We start from the raw sequence: 22,221 nt of genomic DNA, 5'->3' as shown, positions 1-22,221 counted from the left end.
CCTTTATTAATCGAAGTATTGAGTATAAGAGCTGGAATGTTATGATGAGGTTGTATAAGGCATTGGTGAGGCCGAATCTGGAGTATTGTGTTCAGTTTTGGTCACCAAATTACAGGAAGGATATAAATAAGGTTGAAAGAGTGCAGAGAAGGTTTACAAGGATGTTGCCGGGACTTGAGAAACTCAGTTACAGAGAAAGGTTGAATAGGTTAGGACTTTATTCCCTGGAGCGTAGAAGAATGAGGGGAGATTTGATAGAGGTATATAAAATTATGATGGGTATAGATAGAGTGAATGCAAGCAGGCTTTTTCCACTGAGGCAAGGGGAGAAAAAAACCAGAGGACATGGGTTAAGGGTGAGGGGGGAAAAGTTTAAAGGGAACATTTGGTGGGGCTTCTTCACACAGAGAGTGGTGGGAGTATGGAGTGAGCTGCCAGAGGAGGTGGTAAATGCGAGTTCTTTTTTAACATCTAAGAATAAATTGGACAGATACATGGATGGGAGGTGTATGGAGGGATATGTTCTGTGTGCAGGTCAGTGGGACTAGGCAGAAAATGGTTCGGCACAGCCAAGAAGGGCCAAAGGGCCTGTTTCTGTGCTGTAGTTTTTATGGTTCTATGGTAAATATGTCACTGCAACAGTCAGGTCATCTTTGGTCATTTGAAGTGCAGCCTGTCTTCAGGCTGGGCAAGAACTGGGCAAGTTCTTGTTGGTGCCATTACTACTGACATTCCTAGTGTTGGAAACTCTGTGTGGGAATAGCTGAACCCAGTAAACATCGAAAATAGGTGCAGGAGTAGGCCATTCGGCCCTTTGAGCCTGCACCGCTATTCAGTATGATCATGGCTGATCATCCAACTCAGAACCCTGTACCTGCCTTCTCTCCATACCCCCTGATCCCTTTAGCCACAAGGGCCATATCTAACTCCCTCTTAAATATGGCCAATGAACTGGCCTCAACTGTTTCCTGTGGCAGAGAATTCCACAGATTTACCACTCTCTGTGTGAAGAAGTTTTTCCTCACCTCGGTCCTAAAAGGCTTCCCCTTTATCCTTAAGCTGTGACCCCTTGTTCTGGACTTCCCCAACATCGGAAACAATCTTCCTGCATCTAGCCTGTCCAATCCCTTTAGGATTTTATATGTTTCAATAAGATCCCCTCTCAATCTTCTAAATCCCAGCGAGTAGGGAGTAGAGAAAGGACGGTTCAGAAAGATGTACCAGTATGGTTATCAGTAGAATGCGATATCTGTTCTTCCACTTAATGTTTATTGATGTCAATAATAATCTGTTGATATTAATGTTTTTAACCTTTTTTTCAACGTAGACCCCCCAAACCATGAAGATCATTGTGGTTTCAGAAGATTTGTACAAATATGTCTATCTTTAAACCAAGCTAGTAACCACACTTTGAACCAATCTGAGGATGCACTATTGATTAATCCTACATAAAGATCAATGGATGTGAAATGCTCCTGTCATCAATGATCTTTGCAGCTGCTTGCCCAACATTTCTTAAGCCGCGTGTCCTTTTCTCAGGTACGCCTCATGATCACCGATGCTGCCCGACACAAGCTGCTGGTGTTAACTGGACAGTGCTGTGAAAACACAGGGGAATTGATTCTACAGTCTGGTTCATTCTCATTTCAGAACTTCATTGAAAGTTTTACAGACCAAGAGGTAAATGCCTGCTTTTCACTTTTGATCTTGTTCTTTCTGGCCCACAGCTGAACCTTGCTGTAAACAAGGCTTGTTTGAGAGGTACTCTCAACTTGATGATTGTCTATCATGAAGATAGTCAGCAGTTGCTATGAGCATGTGTTTAATCTCACCAAAGTTGTTGTTGGAGCAACTAAGCGGGTCGAATACCATCTGTGTCGGGGAAAGGAATTGTCAACATTTTAGATCGAAATCCTAGAGCTTCAAATCAAAACATTACCGGATCCTTTCCACCCACTGATGCTGTTCAACCTGCTGAGTTCCCTGAGAAGATAGTTTGTTGCTCCAGGGTCCAGCACCTGCAGTGTCTTTTGTCTTGTTGCTGATGAAGTTCATGTTCTGTTATTGCTACTTGGGTGAACAGGCACTTATTCTTTTGCACTTGTGAATTTATTCTTTGCAAAGTAGAAGTTCCACACTGTAAGGGAATAATCCTGGGATACTTCTTTAAAAGCATTGTTCAGACTGCATGAAACAGTTTTGTGTATCAATGATCCGTTTCTATAAGTTCATGTACTGCTTTATTTTTCTACAAAATGTGAGATTTCAGATTGCTGCAAAGTTAAAAATCTCCTTAAATCACCAAATTTCCTTCCTGCTAATGTTTGGCTAGCAAGAGCTGTCGAGAAATTAACCTGCAAAAGCCAGCCTCTGGTGTAGTGGCATCAGCACTGGACGTCGAGGCGAGTGGCTCCGGCCGGCTCCCTGCCCGCTTTCCATCCATGCTGGACTGAGTGTCGAGCTAGCCACTCCGCCTCGTAATAAGCAGACAAAATGCTAAAGAAACGGCAGGGTTGCTGCCTGATGTGCCACAAGGCGCAGAGAGGAATAATATTAACGTACCTGCATGTAAGACCATGAAACAAGGAAAGTTCCTTGCATATTTTCAATGAATGTGGGCTTACTCAGATAGAGTTAGGACCTTTAAGTGACATACTATGAATTTAGTTGTCTCTGTAACTATATTACATTCAAATTGGAATTAACAGTTCAAAATATTTACATATATTTTGGTAATAGTAGAAGGAATATTTTATTTTTTTCCTGGCATGAGTATTCTTGTAATTACAATTCATTTGGCAGGAAATGGCTCTGAAACAAAAAAGCCAAGTTGATGTTAATTGAGGTCTTTCATTAATTACTACTAATTATTGTCTTTTATTCTGCTGTCAGATTGGAGAACTATTAAGTACCACACACCCAGGCAACAAAGCCAGCCTCACATTATTCTGTCCCGAAGAAGGTGACTGGAAAAACACTAATTTGGAGAAACACAATCTGCAGGACTTTATCAATATAAAACTGAACTCGGTCTCCATTTTACCAGAAATGGAAGGACTATCAGAATTCACAGAATACCTGTCAGAGTCGGTCGAAGTCCCGTCAGCCTTTGATGTATTGGAGCCCCCTGCATCTGGTGGCTTCCTGAAATTGTCCAAGCCTTGTTGCTACATTTTCCCAGGTGGAAGAGGGGACTCGGCTTTGTTTGCTGTGAATGGGTTTAACATGCTGATAAACGGTGGATCGGATCGCAAGTCATGCTTCTGGAAACTGGTGCGACACTTGGATAGAGTTGACTCAATTCTGCTCACCCACAACGGAGCAGACAACCTCCCGGGTGTCAATAGTCTGTTGCAACGTAAAATAGCGGAACTGGAAGAAGAACAGTCGCAAGGATCCACCGCTAACAGTGACTGGATGAAAAATCTAATCTCACCTGAGCTGGGGGTTGTCTTTCTTAATGTCCCGGAAAATGTGACAAACTTGCAGCCTAATTTCAGGGTCAGGAGGAACACTGAAGAAACCTGCCTTACTCTCCAGTACTTAAACAAACTGTCTATAAAGCCAGAACCCCTGTTTAGGACTGTGGGAAATGCCATTGATCCAGTAATACTGTTCCAGAAAATGGGTGTGGGACGACTAGAAATGTACATTTTAAATCCAGTGAAGGGAAGCAAGGAGCTACAATATTTCATGCAACATTGGTCCAGCAACAACAAAGCTAAAACTGGACTCGTATTGCCAAATGGCAAAGATGCAGAAATCTCATTTCCATACTTGACTTCAATATCCTCTCTGATTGTGTGGCACCCAGCCAATCCATCTGAGAAAATAGTCCGTGCCCTTTTCCCAGGGAATGCTCCACAGTACAATATCCTGGATGGATTAGAAAAGCTCAAACACTTAGATTTCTTGAAACACCCGGTCGTAACTCAAAAAGAACTCATAGCAGGCCTGGCTGCCCCAACAGTTAAACAAACGAAGATGAAGCAACGGAGTGACAGCAAGGAGAGTCTCAAATCCAATTCCCGGCCATCTGTTGGAAAAGGAGTTAAAAAGGATGTCAAGGAAGAAACACCTGAGATAACGAAACCTACTGCAGTTAATCTCCAAGAGCCTCAGAAGGTAGAAAAGAAGGAAAAACCTGTAGTTAAGAAGGAAAAAGGCAGAACTGAATTGCAGTCTAAGCCTGAGGAGAAAGAGGCAAAAGCTAAAGCAGAACCTGCTAAACAGGAACTTGTAGAAAGTACACAGAAAGACGAGAAAATAAAGACTGAGAACAAAGCAAAACCTCTAAAAGAAAAGGTCATGAAGAAGGAGGTTAAAGCAAAGAAACCAGAAGAGAAGAAAAAAGAGGAAAAGGAAGTGAAAAAAGAGATTGCCAAGCCAGAGGCAAAAGAGGAAAAAACAGCCATTAAGAAAGAAAAGGTGAAAAAAGAGGAGAAACCTAAAAAAGAAGAAATAAAGAAGGAAGTAAAGAAGGATATTAAAAAAGAAGTGAAGAAGAAAGAAACACCAGTAAAAGAAGTAAAAAAAGAAGAAAAGAAAGACGTCAAAAAGAATGACAAAGAAGTCAAGAAAGATGTGAAAAAGCCCATTAAGGAAGTCAAGAAACCTGTGCCAGCTACTGAGGCCAAAAAATCACCACCGAAACCCAAAGTGGAGAAGAAACCTGAGACTGTAAAGAAGGAAGATGCTAGCCCAAGCAAACTGAAAGGAAAGGCAAAACCAGGCAAGAAAGAAAACAAGGTTGAAACTGTTGCTGCAGTTGGAGCAGCGGCAGCCACGGCCGCAGCAGTTACAGCCACGGTCACCGCTGCCGAACTCGAAGTTGAACGATCACGCATGTCCTCGCCAGAAGATTTAACTAAGGACTTTGAAGAGCTTAACGAAGAAGAGAAGAGAGACACCCAGGCACCTCCTGTACCAGTAGAGGATTCAGTACAGAATGAAGTGCAAGTGGAAAAGATAGGCCTTACGATTCATGGAGATGCGCTAGAGACAGATGAATCTCCTGATGAAGGAATAACAACCACTGAGGCAGAAGGTGAATTTGAGCAGTCTCCTCAAGAGTATATTGAGACAGAAAATAAGGAAACATTAGAACGATTTGAGGATGAAGGTGCAGGTTTTGAAGAATCCTCTGAACCTGGGGACTATGAAGAGAAGGCAGAGACTGAGGATGTTGAGGAGCTCGCAGGGACAGTGGATAAGATGGTTCCCACCAAAACTGAGCTGGAGCATGTTGTTATTGGGGAGAAAGCTGTGGCTGAGGACCTTGAAGCTGAGGAATTAATTGAAGCTGAAGAACCAGTTGATGTTGAAGAGATGGTAGAGAGAGAAGAGACTGAAGAATCGGAATTAGCAGATGATCACAGAGAACAAAAGGACAAGCTTCTTGCAAAAGCTGAGACTAAAGAAGAGGCAGAGGATGAAGGCAGTAGAGTAGGTGACATCAAAGATGCTGAAATATATGAAGAGAAAGAGAAATATGAGATTAAAAACATTGAAGTGAATAAAGTTCCATCTCCTGGTGCAACTCTGGATAAACTCTCCTCACTTCATTCTTCCATCATTGATCAAACATTGTCTATTCGTAATGAGACAATTCCTGCTGACTTTGAAAGTGAGGCAACAGCTTCTGATGAAGAAACCCATGAGGAGCCGCCTGAAGAATTTACAGCTACATCTGGCTTTACTCAATCTACTATTGAAATTTCTAGTGAGCCCACCCCAATGGATGGAATGTCCACACCCAGGGACATTATGAGTGATGAGACCAACAATGAAGAAACAGAGTCACCAACTCAGGACTATGTTAGTGTAACAAAGTTGGAAACAACTGTTATTTCTCAGAGTCGAGAGGGAGCCAAGCTCTCTCCTGTGCCTGACACTTACAATGGGTTCTCCCTGGAAATTTCAAAAACCGATGTGACACAAGGTGATGATTACCCAGCTTCTGCCTCAACAATATCTCCTTCATCTTCCCTGGAAGAGGACAAGTACTTCAAACCTCCACCTGCTGACATCAGCATTCCTAAACATGATGAATATGAAAAGCAGGAGGACTTTGATGTTGGAAAGCAAGAGAGAGAAATAGAAGACTTTGAAACCAAATTAAGCCCAGCAAGGAGTCCAGCTGAATCCTCACCACAATCTAGGACACCATTAAGCGATCGCAACGTCAACTTTGATTTGACTCCATCAGAAATCAAGGCATCCACTGATCTGACAGCTTTGGAACAGGAAGCTCCAGCTGATCAGTGTGCAAGTCCTGAAGAAAAAACCCTGGAAATGGCCTCACCCGCACAGTCTGGAACTCCTAGTGCTGGCCATACTCCATTTTATCAGTCTCCAATCGATGAGAAAGACAGTAAAGTTCCAGCTGACGTGTCAGGAAAGCTCCCAACACCTATTATTATTGAGACTGACGATGTGAAAGCTGATGAGACCAGTCCAAGGTATAGTCCCATGGATGAGCCTGTACCTGATTCAGAATCACCCGTTGAGAAAGTTTTGTCTCCACTGCGTAGCCCGCCAATGTTGGGTTCCAGCTCCCCTGTTGATAGCTCTCCAAATGATGCAGAGGAATTCCCAGTACAGTATCTGGAAGGTGCAATGGAACTCACGGGTGACAAACTTAAACTTCTTTCTTCACCCCGACTTTATCCATTTAATGATTTCTCATCCGGTCCTCCTGCTCCTGAAAAAGACCAGGCAGCTGAGTTCGAATTGTTGACCCCTAAAGATAGTTTTAGCCAGGAACCAAAAGTAGAAGGGAGCACTGTTGGTAGTTTTGCATCACTTGGGCCCTTTGAATCACATAAAGTAGGAGGGGAGCTTTCCCCAACATTGGTGGATCTCAGCCAGATTGGTTCTGCCAAGGAAGACAGCAAAATGTCAATCTCTGAAGGAACCACGTCAGACAAATCAGCCACACCTGTCGATGAGGTGGTGGCAGAAGACACCTATTCCCACATTGAAGGGGCTGCATCAGCTTCAACAGCATCCCTGGCCACCAGTTCTTTTCCAGAACCCACAGCAGATGATGTTTCCCCCTCACTGCATGCAGAAGTTGGGTCTCCTCATTCAACTGAAGTGGATGAATCCCTGTCCGTATCAGTTGTGCAAACGCCTACAGCCTTCCAAGAAGCAGAGGTTTCACCTTCCAAAGAGGATTGCCCAAGGCCCATGTCAATTTCTCCTCCAGAAGTCTCTCCAAAAACTGCAAAATCCAGAACACCAGTGCAAGAGGCCAGGTCACCCGAACACTCTACAATGTCTGTGGAATTCAGTCAGGAATCTCCTGAACAGTCTTTAGCCTTAGACTTCAGCAAGCAGTCTCCTGAGCAACCTTCATTTAACGCCAGCTACCAGCACATTTCTGAGAATGGGCCGACTGAGGTAGATTATAGTCCAACTGATATGCACGAGACTCAATTTATGCAGCACTCTTTGCCTGCACTTGACAAACCATTCTATAGTCAAGATAAAGATCACTTACAGTTTGGTTCAACCCCACCAACAGAAGCTTCTCCAACAACTTCATCAGCTCGGACTCCACAAACAAGTTCTCCACTCCAGGAAGAATATGGTGTTTGTGCTTCTGTCTCATCTGCCATCCCCTCTGAAAAAACAATTATTGCTGGAGAAGCTTTCCTCCCAGAGAGGCTCCCAGCTACCCGTTCGCCACAAACAACTTCTCCACTGCAAGAGAAGGAAGACTTACAGATGTTTGATGTTTCACAGCCTATTTCATTTGCAAATAACATTTCTCCTTTTCATGGTTCTGATTCACCAGGTTCCGGTCTACTGCAGGAGAAATCTCCAACAGGATCATCAATATTTTCTTCTTCAGAGCAAGTATCTGCTGTATTTGCAACACATTCATACCAAGAGCCTTCCCTCTCACCGAGCAAAATTCCAGTAGTGCAGACAGACATTGAAGAAATGGAGGCATTCAGTAGCAAACAAGATGAAGTCAAAGACACTTTTGAGGTTGATGATGGACCTTTTGCATCCAGAACAGAGGCTCAATATCATGCAGACAAATGTTATAAAACTCCTACTTCATTCAAGCTCAACATGGCTGATCTTTCCCCTTCTTTCATCAACCCTAGCCCCTTGGAATTTTTTGAACAAGAAGATGCTCTTGAAGATCTCGAAAGGCCATTGACCCAAGGTGGAGGAGCTCAGCCTCCTTCTGGTGGAAAGCACCAGGCACGTCAGTGCGATGATACTCCAGGCACATCAATCAGTGAGTCAGCTCCATCACAGACTGATTCCGACTTCCCCCCTGGAACAGAAGAATGCCCATCCATCACTGCAGATGCTGCCTTAGACTCTGAAGATGAGTCTGAAACCCTTCCTACAGACAGAACACTTGTACATAGACAGATGGATCCCCCGCCTGTCCCCTTAAAGGACCCCAGTCCTCCTCCTCCACACCCAGATGTTTGCATGGTAGATCCTGAAGCATTGCCTACTGAACAGAACTTAGCAAAGGCAGATAAATCTTTGAAGAAGGATGTTAAAGAAAGAACAAAAACCAAAAAGCAGGCCACAAAGACAAAGTCTTCCTCTCCTTCTAGAAAATCTGACAACAAACCAAAGCACCCCAGTGCTCCTTCCAGAACAACTGCACTTGCGTCAGCCAAGGAATCATCTGATAAAACTGCAAAAACAGCTTCCCCTAAAAAGGATTCAGCGGACAAGGGGCCCAAAGCTAGCACCAATCCAGAAGTGAAAGTTGCTCGAGGTGACGACAAAGAAGCAAAGAATGCTACAAACACCACAAACTCAAAATCTGCACACACCACTAAAAATCCAGGTAATAACCCTTTAGCCTGTTTCAGTAAACTGACTAATTCAGTATAAATCCAGGATATTGCACTATTCTGAATATTGAGTATTTAAACATAAAATGTATGCATTTACTTCTAGAAATTCCAATTTCTTGACCTCCATTATCTTGGCAGAAACACAGAATCTTATTTCATTTCTGAGTAGTTTCTCTCAGGAAGGCATAGCAAAAATTTCTCACCTATTAAATAAAATGACAGAATCCTAGTTAACAACATTCTGCAATTCTTTGAATTTTTTTTGCTTTTCCATCGACGCTTAAACTACTAAGTAAAGTGTTCTTATTCAGAGATATACAACTCTTGATTCAGTGATCCTTATTCGAAATGGCTAACGCTGCATAACTGGTCAGGTGAATGACAAAAAAAAACCTGTTAATCGTATATTTGTAAAAAGTCCTTAACATTCTCAATGAGAATTCTGCATAAATAATGTAAGTAAGCATATGTCTGTTACTTTAGCCTTAGAGCATTTGTGAGAAGTTTCTGAAGCTCTTTTGGGACCACATCAGATGTAGAATAATAATGTAGTTCATCTGTGTTAAAAGTTTGATACCAGGAAGAATTAGAGGAGATTCACAGTTTGAGAAAGAATGTAGAAAAGGCAATTATAACGGCATTGGACATATATTAAATTTAAGCGGTAGATAATTAATATTTAATGTGCAAAACCCGATAGAGAGAATTGTTAATAATCTTTCAGTGAGGAAGACAGACCACGCAATATGCAAATAACATTATGTCTATGATGATGGCTGCAGGGAAAATGTCCAGAGCCAGTTATACAGTTCTAATTTCTCATTGTTCAAAAACTTAACATGCAATTAGAGGATAAGATATTGAGCTAAGCAATAGAACTTTTAACTAAAAGAGATGAAAAAATAGTGGGGTTACTAGAAAGGATTCCGGAAGTTGTTAAGCATATAATCTTTAGATAACAAAATGTTTACACCATTTATAATAATCATAATTATTAACATCCCTGCTCCTCATGATTTGTTGCTGTTTCTCACCCAACAATATTCACCATAATTGGTTAGAATTTAAAGGCTTTGAACCCAAAGTTCTGGTCAATCAGTATTCTGGCTAATCATAGGCATCTCTATATTCATTCACGAGGAAATCTGCAGATGCTGGAAATTCAAGCAACACACCCAAAATGCTGGTAGAACGCAGCAGGCCAGGCAGCATTTTTGGTGTGTTGCTCTATATTCATTCATTGCTGGATCACAAGTCAATCCATTTGAAAAAATATTTTCAAATATTCTAAATACACTGATTTTCCTTCTGTGTATCTTCCTTGGCAGTGTTTTGGCATTCAAGATTGTGAAATGAGAGATTACACAGACTAGGGCTATATTCCCTACAAATTGCAAGCTAAAAGATCGATTTGATAGATGTTAAGGTAGAAATGCTAGGTGGAGAATCTAGGACTAAGTGCACAATCTACAAAGTGAAATCAGTCCCTCCAGTAAGAAAAGTAAGAATCAATTTACCCACAAAAGATCAAATAAGCTTAGAAATTTCTTTTGCAACTGACAGTTGATGCAGGACCAAAAAATGGTTATAAACCTGACACAGTAAAATTTTGGATAACCAAATGCTTATAAGGATATGAGGCAACGACAGGGTTTGGAGTTCAGGCCAAGATCTGGTGCAAACTTGTTAAGTGGAGGAATAAGATGGAGGTACAGCATTGCCCATGTTCCATTGTTCTGTTCCACATGCTATCTATATTCTCGGCAATGCTGGATAGAAGAATAAGAACAGTCAGGACTATCCTACCTCTGTATCACTGTAAATGCTGCTACATTAACTGAGTTAAACCATCCTCTATCTGCATTTTAAAATCAACATTAATGCATTGTGAAAAAAATTGTCCAAAGAACTCAGTCATTGCATACAGGAGGCCAGTTAGTCTTTTAGTCCTTTTTTTAAATATCAGATTGGGCCAGTTGACTCGATTCCCTGAATCTTTCCCTATAATTTTATTTCCTTCAGGTACGTAGCCAATACTTTATTGAAAGTCATGTTTTGAATTTGTTTCCACCTTTCTTTGAGGCAATACATTCTAAGTTATCACCATTTGCTCAAGGAAACTCTCCTGTCAACTCGATTTTCTTAGCTGTAGATTACTTTTGAATGTATAATTGAGTCTGAAAGGCACCTTGGCATTTCCCCTCCAATTCAGCGTGAGACTCAACAGTTAGTTTTGAAATAAATATAAAACAGAATAACATAAAGGATGGAAATCTGAAAGAAAATGTGGGGAAAAAACAAGTTGCATTTCCAATGTGGAGAAATCTTTTTCTACTTCAGATGTTCATCCTTAGTTCTACGCCTGAAATGTAGGAAGGTGTTTACTGAGGCAGCAGCGGTACACCATTATAAATGTTCAGAGCAGGAAGAAATTAGTAGAGAGTCACAAAACACAGAAGCAAGCCCCTTGGCCCATGGCTTCTGTACTGATAATCAAATGCTTTTCCATATTCAAGCTTTCTCAGAAAGGCAGTGTCCATAATTATGGTCCCCCAGCACCCACAGCATGCCCCTTTTCTCACTGTTACCAGCAGGTAGTAAGTACTGAAGCCTGAAGGCCACACTCAGCAATTCAGGAACAGCTTCTTCCCCTCTGCCATCCGAATCCTAAATGGACATTGAACCCGTGAACACTACCTCACTTTTTAATATATACTATTTCTGTTTTTGCTTGATTTTTAATCTATTCAATATACATATACTATAATTTATTTATTTTTCTTCTATATTATGTATTGCATTGAACTGCTGCTGCTAAGTTAACATTTCACAACACATGCCGGTGATAATAAACCTGATTCTAATTCTTTCTCCGTCACCTAGCTCAATGCCTTCAGTGCTCAGTGTTGGAAAAGCATTCACCCAAGTAAATAGTGTGAGAGCTTCTGCCTCCACCACCCTCTTCAGGTTACTTGTTCCAGACTTCAACACTTCCTCAACTCCCCTGGAGATCTCCTACCCCTGAACTTTAAAAACCTGTGCCCGCTTATTTTAAACACTTGCTATCTACCCAATCTATGGCCCTCAGAATTTTGTATATCTCAACCAGTGTTATTGTCATGAATGAACTCCCACGTAGAGAAGATATAGATGGCTGGTAAGAACAGTTTGACCACCAACATGCACTGTGTATGTCACACAGCTATTGTCATATTGCTGGTATCTGCAAGACTAGATATGAAAACAATTTCATGCAGTTACATTTGCTTAGTTATTGTTCACCAGTCAGCACAGAGCATGGTCCCAGGTGGGTGGGGGCTGTAAAGGAGAAGAGATAGGGGGCAGAAGGAGCTGATTTTTGCAGTGTAGTAATATTGAACCATTGAATTGTTTCTGTTGTAGGTTCCAGCAGCAATAAGGCAGCGGGCATGCCATCAGTGCCTCCTGGCCCCCCTGTTTACCTTGACCTGGTGTACATTCCAAATCACTGCAGTGCCAAGACGGTGGATGCTGAGTTTTTCAAACGAGTGAGATCTTCCTACTACGTAGTGAGTGGAAATGACCAGGCAGCTGAAGAACCAAGCAGGGCTGTACTGGACGCTCTTCTGGAGGGCAAATCTCAGTGGGGCAGTAACATGCAGGTAAGGTTGCCAAGTCCTCCTTTCAGAGTACAGAGTAGAGTTTTTGCCATTTTCAGAATCCCTTTAAGTTGTAACATTTTGTATACTAGTTCTTTTCAGTGCTATTTCCCACTGAAATTTACAACATACAAAGATATAAAGATTAGCTTTATTTGTCACATGTACATTGAAATGTACAGTGTTATTTGTGACGAAATAAATCGGTGAGGATTGTGCTGGGATGGCCTGCACATGCTGCAATGCTTCAGGTGCCAACAGCTGACTAACCCTAACCCTAACCGTGTATGTCTTTGGAGTGTGGGAGGAAACCGGGTCACCCAGAGGAAATCCATGTGGTGACAAGGAAAAAGTACAAACTCCTTACAGACAGCAGTGGGCATCCAATCAGTGATCACTGGTGCTGTAAAGCAATTGTGCTGAGCACTACACTACTATGGTCTAACGTACAGTAGATTCTGTTGCAAAGCAGAATATCCCAGACAGCCTACAGAAGTGTAAATCAGGCAGATACAGGAGAGCCTTCAGTGAGCAGCCTTCCCAGCTGAAATGGGCATTTTGCTACATTTCTATACAGGTTGATGTGCTATATTATTTGTTGGATGAGCTGTGTTAGTTGTGGAGCTGCCTCATGTACAAGGTGCAACATTGAACAGAGGAAACTGCCTGGAAATAATTGGAAATATTAGAGCTAGACTTCCTGATTAAAGGGTCAGAAATAAAATGGGCTAAAAAGCATGAGTAACCTAATTCACTGTCCTTAAAGGGACAATGGCCTACCTCTTAAAAAATGGCACTCAAGTTATGTAGTGTGGATTAATGACTGCTCTACAGTCAGGTAAGCTGCCATACAGTCAATAAATTGCATTGTTGGATGTAAGAGGAAGATTTTGTGACGTGCAACAATGGATCACTTTCCCTTGTGATACGAATTACAGCTATCTACATATTCCCAGTTTACACATCTCTGAGAACAGGAAACACATTTTTTTGTGATAGGACAATGGTGCCAGGTTGACTTCTCTCCGTAACCTGCTGTATTCTTGCACTGAGGTGAGAGAGTAGTAAATTTGAGGGTTATTGTGATCTTTTGGGTTTTTAACCAGCTGATTAGTGTGGATTTGTCCTTGCACCAGAGGAATGATCTAACAACTTACCAACACCAGAAAACCACGCACTGCCATCAACAAGCAACTTTGGGCAGTAGGCTGATGCCCTGCTATAGTTCTTGGAAGAGTCTGTTGGACTGGTTGGAGTTGGAGTGTACTGGGGTTCCTTGCTAAGGGGTGTAGCTCACAAGCCATAGATAATGAATCTGTGGGGATGGAGTGATGTCCAATTCAGGCAGCCTTGAGTGAGTAAGTCAATCTTTTCCAAAGGTTCCTCAGGACTAGAGAGTGGAGGAGAGCACGGGGAATGAGATAGAGAGGGGGTACATAATGGGGTGGGGAGACTAAGAGGAAACTGCATAGGAAGGAGTGGTGGAGTGACATAGAGGAAGGGAACAAGGTAGAAGGCTATGGAGTAAGGAAGAGAAAAAGAGCAAGGGTCTGAGTGGAAAGGAGTGTTGAGTGAGGGAATAAGAGAATGAGAAAAGGAGTGAAGAATGGGATTTACCAGAAAATGTGGGATTGGAGAGGGGGTAGATGGAAAAAGAAAGGGGATTTGAGAGGAGGAAGGAGTTGGACTAGCGATATGTCAGTGGACAACAACACATGTCTGGTTTCAGGAAGTAGATGTGTGTGTGGGAAGCCCTTCATGCTTTTAATGTCATTGTACAGAGCCTAGCCTCAAGTGGCTAGGACCTCCTTACCACTGGACCAAGAAGATCTCGCTCTGTCAAGCCTGCATGGTAGATGGTGTGTAACAGCCGCTTTCTATTAATAGAAGCCACAGATGAGCACCTTCCACTCCTCATCCCATGAAGCGAAGAGAGAGCAAGTTACCTTCAACCCCAATGAACTGGCTTCCTTTAATCAGGAAGACTGGCTGTGCTTCTTCCAATCAACTCTAGGCAGTTGCCTCTGTTCAGTATTTCACCTTGTACATTAGGCAATTCCACTACTGGTACAAGAATAGACCTAACTGTTCCTTCATGGAATGTCTGTTTGTTGAAAATTATTCATTTATATTTTACATATGTGGCTACGTAAAACATTTTATTTGAGAATAGCCTCTGGATACTGCATTGGATGATTCCTGCAAAAATAAAACATAATCCTGCAAGTGATATTTTGCTTTTATTAGCTCATATTAGTAGGCATTTCATCTGTTAATGACATGATCTCTGGCCCAAACAGGATCCTTTTGTAAAGGATCTGCACTTACTCCATGAACAGAGAATTTGTTTCCTACATCTGGTCAATTGGTTTATTATCATCACAAATATTGAGGCACAGTGTAAAACTTAGTTCTGTGTGCCATCCATAGAGATCACTGTCTCACATCAGTACATTGGGAGAGTTCAAGGGGAAAACGACAGTAGAATGCAGAATGAAGTGTTACAGTCACAGAGGAAGTGCAGTGCAGGCGAACAATAAATAAGGTGCAAAGCCATGACAAGGTGGATTGTGAGGTCGAGAGTAATCCTACCATGCAAGAGGTCCATTCAGTAGTTTTATAACAGTGGGCACAGGAGGGAGAGAGAGGGAACATCTGGGGTCGGAGAGGTCTTTGGTTATGTTGGCTGCTTTACTGAGGCATTGAGAAGTGTAGATAGAGTCCACAGCCCTCGTGTAACAGATACGAGATGGAATAGGTTCACTGTTATGTTGTGCTTTCTTACAGGTTACCCTGATTCCAACCCATGACTCGGAAGTCATGCGGGAATGGTACCAGCAGACTCACGAGAAGCAGCAGGACCTCAACATCATGGTCTTGGCAAGCAGCAGCACTGTGGTCATGCAAGATGAATCGTTCCCTGCATGCAAGATTGAACTGTAACTGGGAGTTCCACAGAACCAGAACATTCAGCCAGTTGTTTAAGGGGAAGCACTCAAATGGAAATTTCAAACAAAAGAGGAAAGCAGATGTAACTCAGTGTCTGCTGAATACTGTACGATAGATTTGTTATACAGGTCACTAGGGTGTAACACTTTCCAGACTATTTAGTTCCTATGCTGAGGCAAAATTTTCTTATTCTTACAAAAAAAAATGCAGGGTTTAAAATACTTGGATCTGTCACACTCTGAATCCGTTGCAATTGTGGTGTGGTTGATATTGGTTGAGTTTTTTTTGTTCAGAAAAGAAATTGAAAGTGGGTGAACTTTTCCATGGCAAAAATGAATCACCATCTCTAACAGCAGTTGTTTTAAAGTGTGAAATTTAGCTTTTTTGATGACCATAATGCCGAGGCCAGGCAGTATAATACTACGAACTCCACATGGAAACACTCTTTCACATATACTGGAATCACAAGTATTTGAACCCTTTTCACGTAAACAGCCGACCCCCTCCCATAAAAATGCAGAACTATTTAACTAAGGCATGTTCCCTCTGTACCAGCTTCTTGATAAATTTAATTCTGCATATGAACGTGGCATATTGCCATTAAGCCTTGATAAAACTGCATGCTTTAAAACAATAATATATCTAAGCAGAGACCAAAGGAGTTGGGAGTACACATACTAGTCATTTTGCCTTAGACAGTGACTTGAATGTAATGTGATCTAGGTTGCACTTTTTTAAAATGGGAAGTGTATGAGGCAGACATCAGACAGTGAAGACCAGCGTAGGACGGTAGTTTGAGAAGTGCTGTGATTTGTGTGTATGTGTGAATGTGTCCGTACTTGTAAGCGACAACATGGATTTCCTTGAGACCAGTCATAGAAGATGTTCCAATGTGATGCAGACTTTTTTGATTTCAAAGGTTGTTGTTTATAACAAGCACAGGAAGAGGTGGAATTGGATATGAAGAAAAAAAATCACTACAAGTGTGTGGAAAGTTTTATTTGTTTTGGTTATGTGGTATATCATTAATAAATAGATTCCATTCTGTTTAGTTTCTACTTTTCATCCAAAAATGGCCAAGTAAAGGTTCACTGGTTGGGTGCATTATGTTGACTCAGAAAGGGTGTTTTTTTATATCTCTCTGAACTATTGATCTTTTATAGTTCTCAACATTATCTTTCTAGAGCCTTATTCATCACCTGTATAGCATTCCTTTAACGGTAATACATCTAAGTTTGTATAGGTCTGGTATTGTGCAGTCACTGGTGTAATTCTGTTAATAATGTACAGCTCAAATTTGAATTAATTCAGTTTTAATTCATATTTGATAGAGATCTAACAGTGGAAATACAATTTATGTATCTTTTGTGATACGTTGTACTTCGAAGCATTTATACATTATAAAACTTTAGTTCTTTTATTTTGAAACCCTTATCCATTACATAAGTTCTATCTACTGGTATAAGTACAGCTGACAGAATTGGAATATTTGGGTTGAGGATATAGATGTTGGAAATGTTGGAAGAGCTGTTGCTTTAATATAAGTTGAAATGTGTTTGTGTGTGTTTGTGTTATTTTAATTATAATGATTGATTAGCTAAAGACTAAGCTAGTACTAGACAAATGACTGCAGCTTTAAAGCAATTTCAAATGTTACTTAGTAGTTAATCAGTAAGTTTTCACTTGTATGATTGGAGTCCACATAAGCCATTTAGGGAACCAAGATGAATGCAGATATCTTTCCTGCAAAGTCAATAATTTAATTTTTTCTCGTGAACTTTTCATAGACAACCCAGCCGTGACCTCCTGTATATTTTTGAATGCTATATTTTTGTTTTAAGAATGTATGTGTTGTATATTTTAGGAAATATATTTTGTTTATTGAATTTTTGGAAATTAATTTTATGAAACACTTAAGTCAATAAGTGACTAGCATTCAAGTGAAATACACTAATTCCATTTTAATCTGATATGTGGTAGTGCAGTGTAACGGTCCAAGTTACAAATTGTAAATGTGTAGCATTAATGATAATCTGAAACCCATTATTTTCTGATCATCTTAATTGATTTCTGTATACTTACATTTTCAAGGCTTGCAGTTTTACAGTTAAAACTCCTGTTAACTGGGAGAATACCACGTAAATCTTGCCGAGGAGAATGTATTTTTCTTTGATACCAAATATGATGGTAGCTTCTATGCTGTAAAAATGCATAGTTCTACTTCCAGCTGAACCTGCAGAATCAGAAATTGCATTGAATTGAAACTGGTATCATGCATCTTTACTATTTATTGATGCTTTGTTGAAATTTTGATGGGATTCAAATATTATTGCCTTCATCCATGGTGGAGGGCATTCACACTATGGCGCGGTGCACCAACATCCAGAATTCCTTTGAGCTTGGATCCTTACTCTTTTAGCATAATGGGATTATTGCCATGACACACAACAATTTAATCAATCTGTGAGGTTAGTGAAAGTCATTGACTTTTGGATGATTCAAATATATCTGATTTATCTTTGTTCTCTTTTGTGGTTGAGAAAATATCCACTGTTGGATCTAATTAACGAGCCTTAGACGTGAATTAGATGCCATTTGACCCCACTGATTGTAACTTTGCCAGATATACAACTTAACCAGCTGCTTTCCCACGGATATGACCTCATTTTTGTATAGTATGTTTTTTTTTAAAGAAAGCTGATTATTTTATTTTTTAAATACTTTGTGAACAAAAGTGTGAAGCAAATTAGTTTTAACAGAAAATGAAAGCATGTTATGTTTGCACTGTTTTTGTACACGGCTTTCCTAATGTGGACAGGCTTCATTAGAATCAAATCTCATTGTGTTGCTTCAGACAGCAGAACTTTTGCAATATTTCGTATGTATTATAATGTTTAGTAGTTGTAGAATTTTATTTGCAGATATTGCTCCAGATAGGTTTGAGAAGCATTACTGAACACATGATTTTAAATTATTTGTTTTTGCTATTTAAGCAAACACCCTTTTTCATTTTTAGCATACAATTAATGCCAACAGTAATTTTAGGTAAATTTTAATGACATCTTCTATTGTAACTATATAGTTTAATGATAACAACATTCAAAACTGTGCTTTTAAAGGATAGCCGCTCCCTAATTCTAGAATAAATTTAAAATGTCAGTAACCATGTAATTTATAATTGGCTTGTTTGCACTGCTTAAAGCTGCTGGTGCTAGAAACTGAGTGATGTTGCTACGTCTTGTTCCTCTAGTACGCTGCACTACAGGATTTAGCTTCTACGCAAACATGCAGTCAGAACAAGAAAAAACAGAGAAGCCATTGCTGATCAAGATTTTTAAAAAATCAGCGAATGATATATCAGGCCACTCTTGCACATCTCCGATCAGCTCATTGAATATAGATTAGGCAAACGTGGAGAGGCAGAAGGACTGAAGAGCAGTTGTGGCCAGAATGGTGAGATAGCATGGAAGGAATGTTCAGCCATCTTATAAAGATCTAAAAGCCCTTTTCATCTGCTTTCTTTCCTTGTACTCAGTATACCACACAGTAAAAATTATTTGTGTATTTGAAAATAACAGCTAAATTCTAAAGCTTCAAAATGGTTGTTAGCATGGGAGAACATCCTTCACACCACTGTGAGGGCAGACTCAAGTCAAACTGTTTTGAATCCTCTGGTTTCTTGTCGCTAGTAACTTAGTAGTGTTTAAATAAGATGGAACAAGAATATTTTTCAAGATTTAATTCCATTATAACCTGTAGCTTTCTGACTACAAAATTACTAATTGTAACATCATAAAAGCAATTTATTTTTTTAAGCTCCTTTTCTAAAAGAATAGTTTTTTTCAAAGCTGCACAGACAAGATAGGTTGACTGGCTTAAAGTGCAGTCTGATCCTAGTCCAAAATCAACAGTTGCAATTAAAGAAACTGTTCTCATTTACTTTTCTGTGAAAGAATTTGTTATGACTGTTTCAGATAAATTGCCTTTCCCTATACTTCTATGAATCCATAATTAAACCGTGAGCAGTTAGTTGTGCTATCATAGGGTGCGTACTGTGAGAATGTGCATGTGGCATGCTGTTTTATTGGTGTCCCTGTAGAAAATGTTTGTGGAGACCTGTTTCAAGTTCCTTTAAATAGTACTGGTTGAAGAGGCATGTTTTGCCCAGATCCAGTTGCATATTCTGCACAAGCTGATGTGCAGTTTATCCTAATGGTACCCGTTTTCTGGCGAGCAGTGCAGTTCTACAAATGCATTGTTGTCCCTTTCCCCAGATCTCACTCCTGCTCCTCTTGTTTTCTCATTTATTTTCACCTGATATAATGTGATATGTTTTTTCAGGACCATTTAAAATAAAATATCAGAACCTGTTTGGTAGAATTGCTGTAATTAGAATGGTAAAGTCTAAATGGTCAAAGGATGTTTTTTATAGAAAAAAATACTGCATTTGATGACTGCATCCCTGTTAGTTTCCGGTTTCATGTTTACATTTCCTGAAGACTTTTAAAAAAAAAGTTCATTTTACTGAGTGGGAAAATCAATTGTGTAATTGTGAGATTGCATTTAGTAATAGTAAATATCAACAGTGAAGGAATTTGATGAGAAGTAATTCTGTGCCGTGGAAAGCGCTGAATCTCCATGGTAGATTTTATGGAACATGTTAAGCCAAATCTGATTTTGGCAATGTAATGTACATTTTCTTTTTCTTTGTGCTATTTTTAAAAGCATCCAAACTCACAATATCAGTAAGGTGAAAATGATTGCTTAATTCTAGTGGGTTTCAGGATCCTTGAGGTTCATAGAACAAGGCACGTGAATTGCAATTACTAAGTGGGTTTGAACATGTTACATTCCAACAACCAACCTTTTTCTGAAATAGACAATCCACTGATATCTTGCTATGGTTAATTTTCTTCCAGATTTATATACTGTACGCTAAACTAATGTACTGGATTCTGGATTGTTCATAATCCACTTGCTGATAGAAAGATTGCAATGCAATTCATTCCCACCTTACCACATATACAGTATACCCATTATGATATTCTGTGGATGAAAAGGGTATGTGTTGTGAAGTTCATTTTAATAAAAAGAAAAATATGAGTGCATTAATAAAATTGGCATAGCATCTGTGGTGAGGGAATTTGCTCACTTTTAGATTTTAGGGTGAATGGGTGTTTGGGATGTTGAGTGTTTTTTTTAAAACAAAACTCATTGTAAATGTTTGACACATTAAATTATATGTGCGATGACACGCTGCATAGCTGTGACCTGATGATACTTCAGCTGATTTACAAAGTGATGCTGTTAATGGGATGTTTGTGACATTACAAAGTAATAGTGACCAAAAACTGTTAATGCCTAATGCCTGGGTATATGACTGCAACCAACATTGTGACTGTCCAAAGTTACTCTCGTCCTTGATTCACAACAATCCTTCTGATGACTTAAAAAAAAATGGACTGTAAACATAAAAAATCTGCTTAAGCACTTGCATGCAGTTTTATCTTCCAGAAATGGAAAGCACCAGTCTTACAGCTGGCTGAGCAGCAACGGAATCCTCCCATTATCTGAATAATGTTTTATGTGTCAAACTGCAGCTGTGTATGGTATTTATGTCTTATAATCCTGCAAAACTCTATCCAGTCATATCTAATGTAGAACTTAGTTTTCAGTGAAAGTATTATGTAGTGCTTTTCAGATATTGTGTGCAATATCCCCTGCCACTGGAGTATTTGATGTAAAGGGAACAATTAAATTAAAATCCACAATAAAATGAAATATGATAGTGGAGTTATGGTTATTTCACCCTACCACACCCCTCCCCCCCCACAACCAGTGGTGAGAAAGCATATTTTTCCGATTAGCTCTGTTAATATTATTTATTTTTTGTATGGTCATGTATATTTTTGTGTGCTGTACACAGTTTTTGACATTAAAAGCTATAGACTGTGACGGAGATGAGAAGTAGCTAGAAGCAGAGACTTGTAGTACTGGTGCTATTTCCAAATGAAAAGATGGTTAAAATTATGAAGGATTTTACTGGAATAAATCAAGAACATTATCTTCATCTGTCTGAAAAATCAGTGACAAGGAGGTCAACAACTTAGATGTTATAATGGAAAGGGATTTCTATAAGTAAATGCTTGACTTGGGGGAAAGACCATAATATTATTTAGAGAGAGAATGCAGAAATATTGAAGCAGGGGCATTTTAAGTAGCATAAAGCTGAGATTAGCATTTGGAATGTTGGACCAAAGAACTAACATTAATTCAGCAAGGTGACTAACTCCCTATGTTCAGTGGAATGTAATCAGATGATATAAGTCCAAAAATGCCACAGTATTTTATTTATTTAATATGATTTGGAAGTAATTAAATCATTTCAATGAAATACATATTATTGAGCCCTGAAGCTTTGATTATTTACTCCCCTCCATAGATATGGCCTGACTAGCTGAGTTCCTCTAGCATTTTGTGTGTTGTTTATAATCTATAATGCATTTCTACTGAGAAGTAATTTTTAAAGATTCCACAATGACATGAAGATGAAACAAAATGTTCTAATGTTTTACAGCTCTCTCATGAGACTGTATGTTGAATAGTTTACAGTGATCTGTGTTAACTCAGTTTACTTGCTAGTACCTTTGCTTCTTAGTCAGAAATGTTGGGCCCAGGACTTAAGGACACAATCCTACATTGTTACAATCTAGGAGTGGGCAGCTGGAGTGTGTCACCCACTTTTCAGGTAAGGCTCAGACTGGCTGCTCAGGTGACTTGACCAGCATCATCCA

General features: G+C 39.9%; 1 protein-coding gene across 1 annotated transcript in view; it reads left to right on the top strand.

Annotated features, from left to right (window-relative positions):
* Positions 1 to 21,208, top strand: part of map1b (microtubule-associated protein 1B) — a 107,158-nt gene extending 85,950 nt beyond the window's left edge. Inside the window, exons 4-7 of the mRNA XM_072257956.1 lie at positions 1,540 to 1,680; positions 2,893 to 8,830; positions 12,243 to 12,481; positions 15,266 to 21,208. Of these exons, the coding sequence (XP_072114057.1) occupies positions 1,540 to 1,680; positions 2,893 to 8,830; positions 12,243 to 12,481; positions 15,266 to 15,421 (6,474 nt within the window). The 3' untranslated portion in view covers positions 15,422 to 21,208. The remainder of the gene's footprint in view (positions 1 to 1,539; positions 1,681 to 2,892; positions 8,831 to 12,242; positions 12,482 to 15,265) is intronic.
* Positions 21,209 to 22,221: the final 1,013 nt, after the last annotated feature.

This window comes from Mobula birostris, chromosome 5 (genome assembly GCF_030028105.1).
Source record: "Mobula birostris isolate sMobBir1 chromosome 5, sMobBir1.hap1, whole genome shotgun sequence".
Lineage (NCBI taxonomy): Eukaryota > Metazoa > Chordata > Chondrichthyes > Myliobatiformes > Myliobatidae > Mobula > Mobula birostris.
This window is presented reverse-complemented; position numbering and strand designations above follow the sequence as displayed.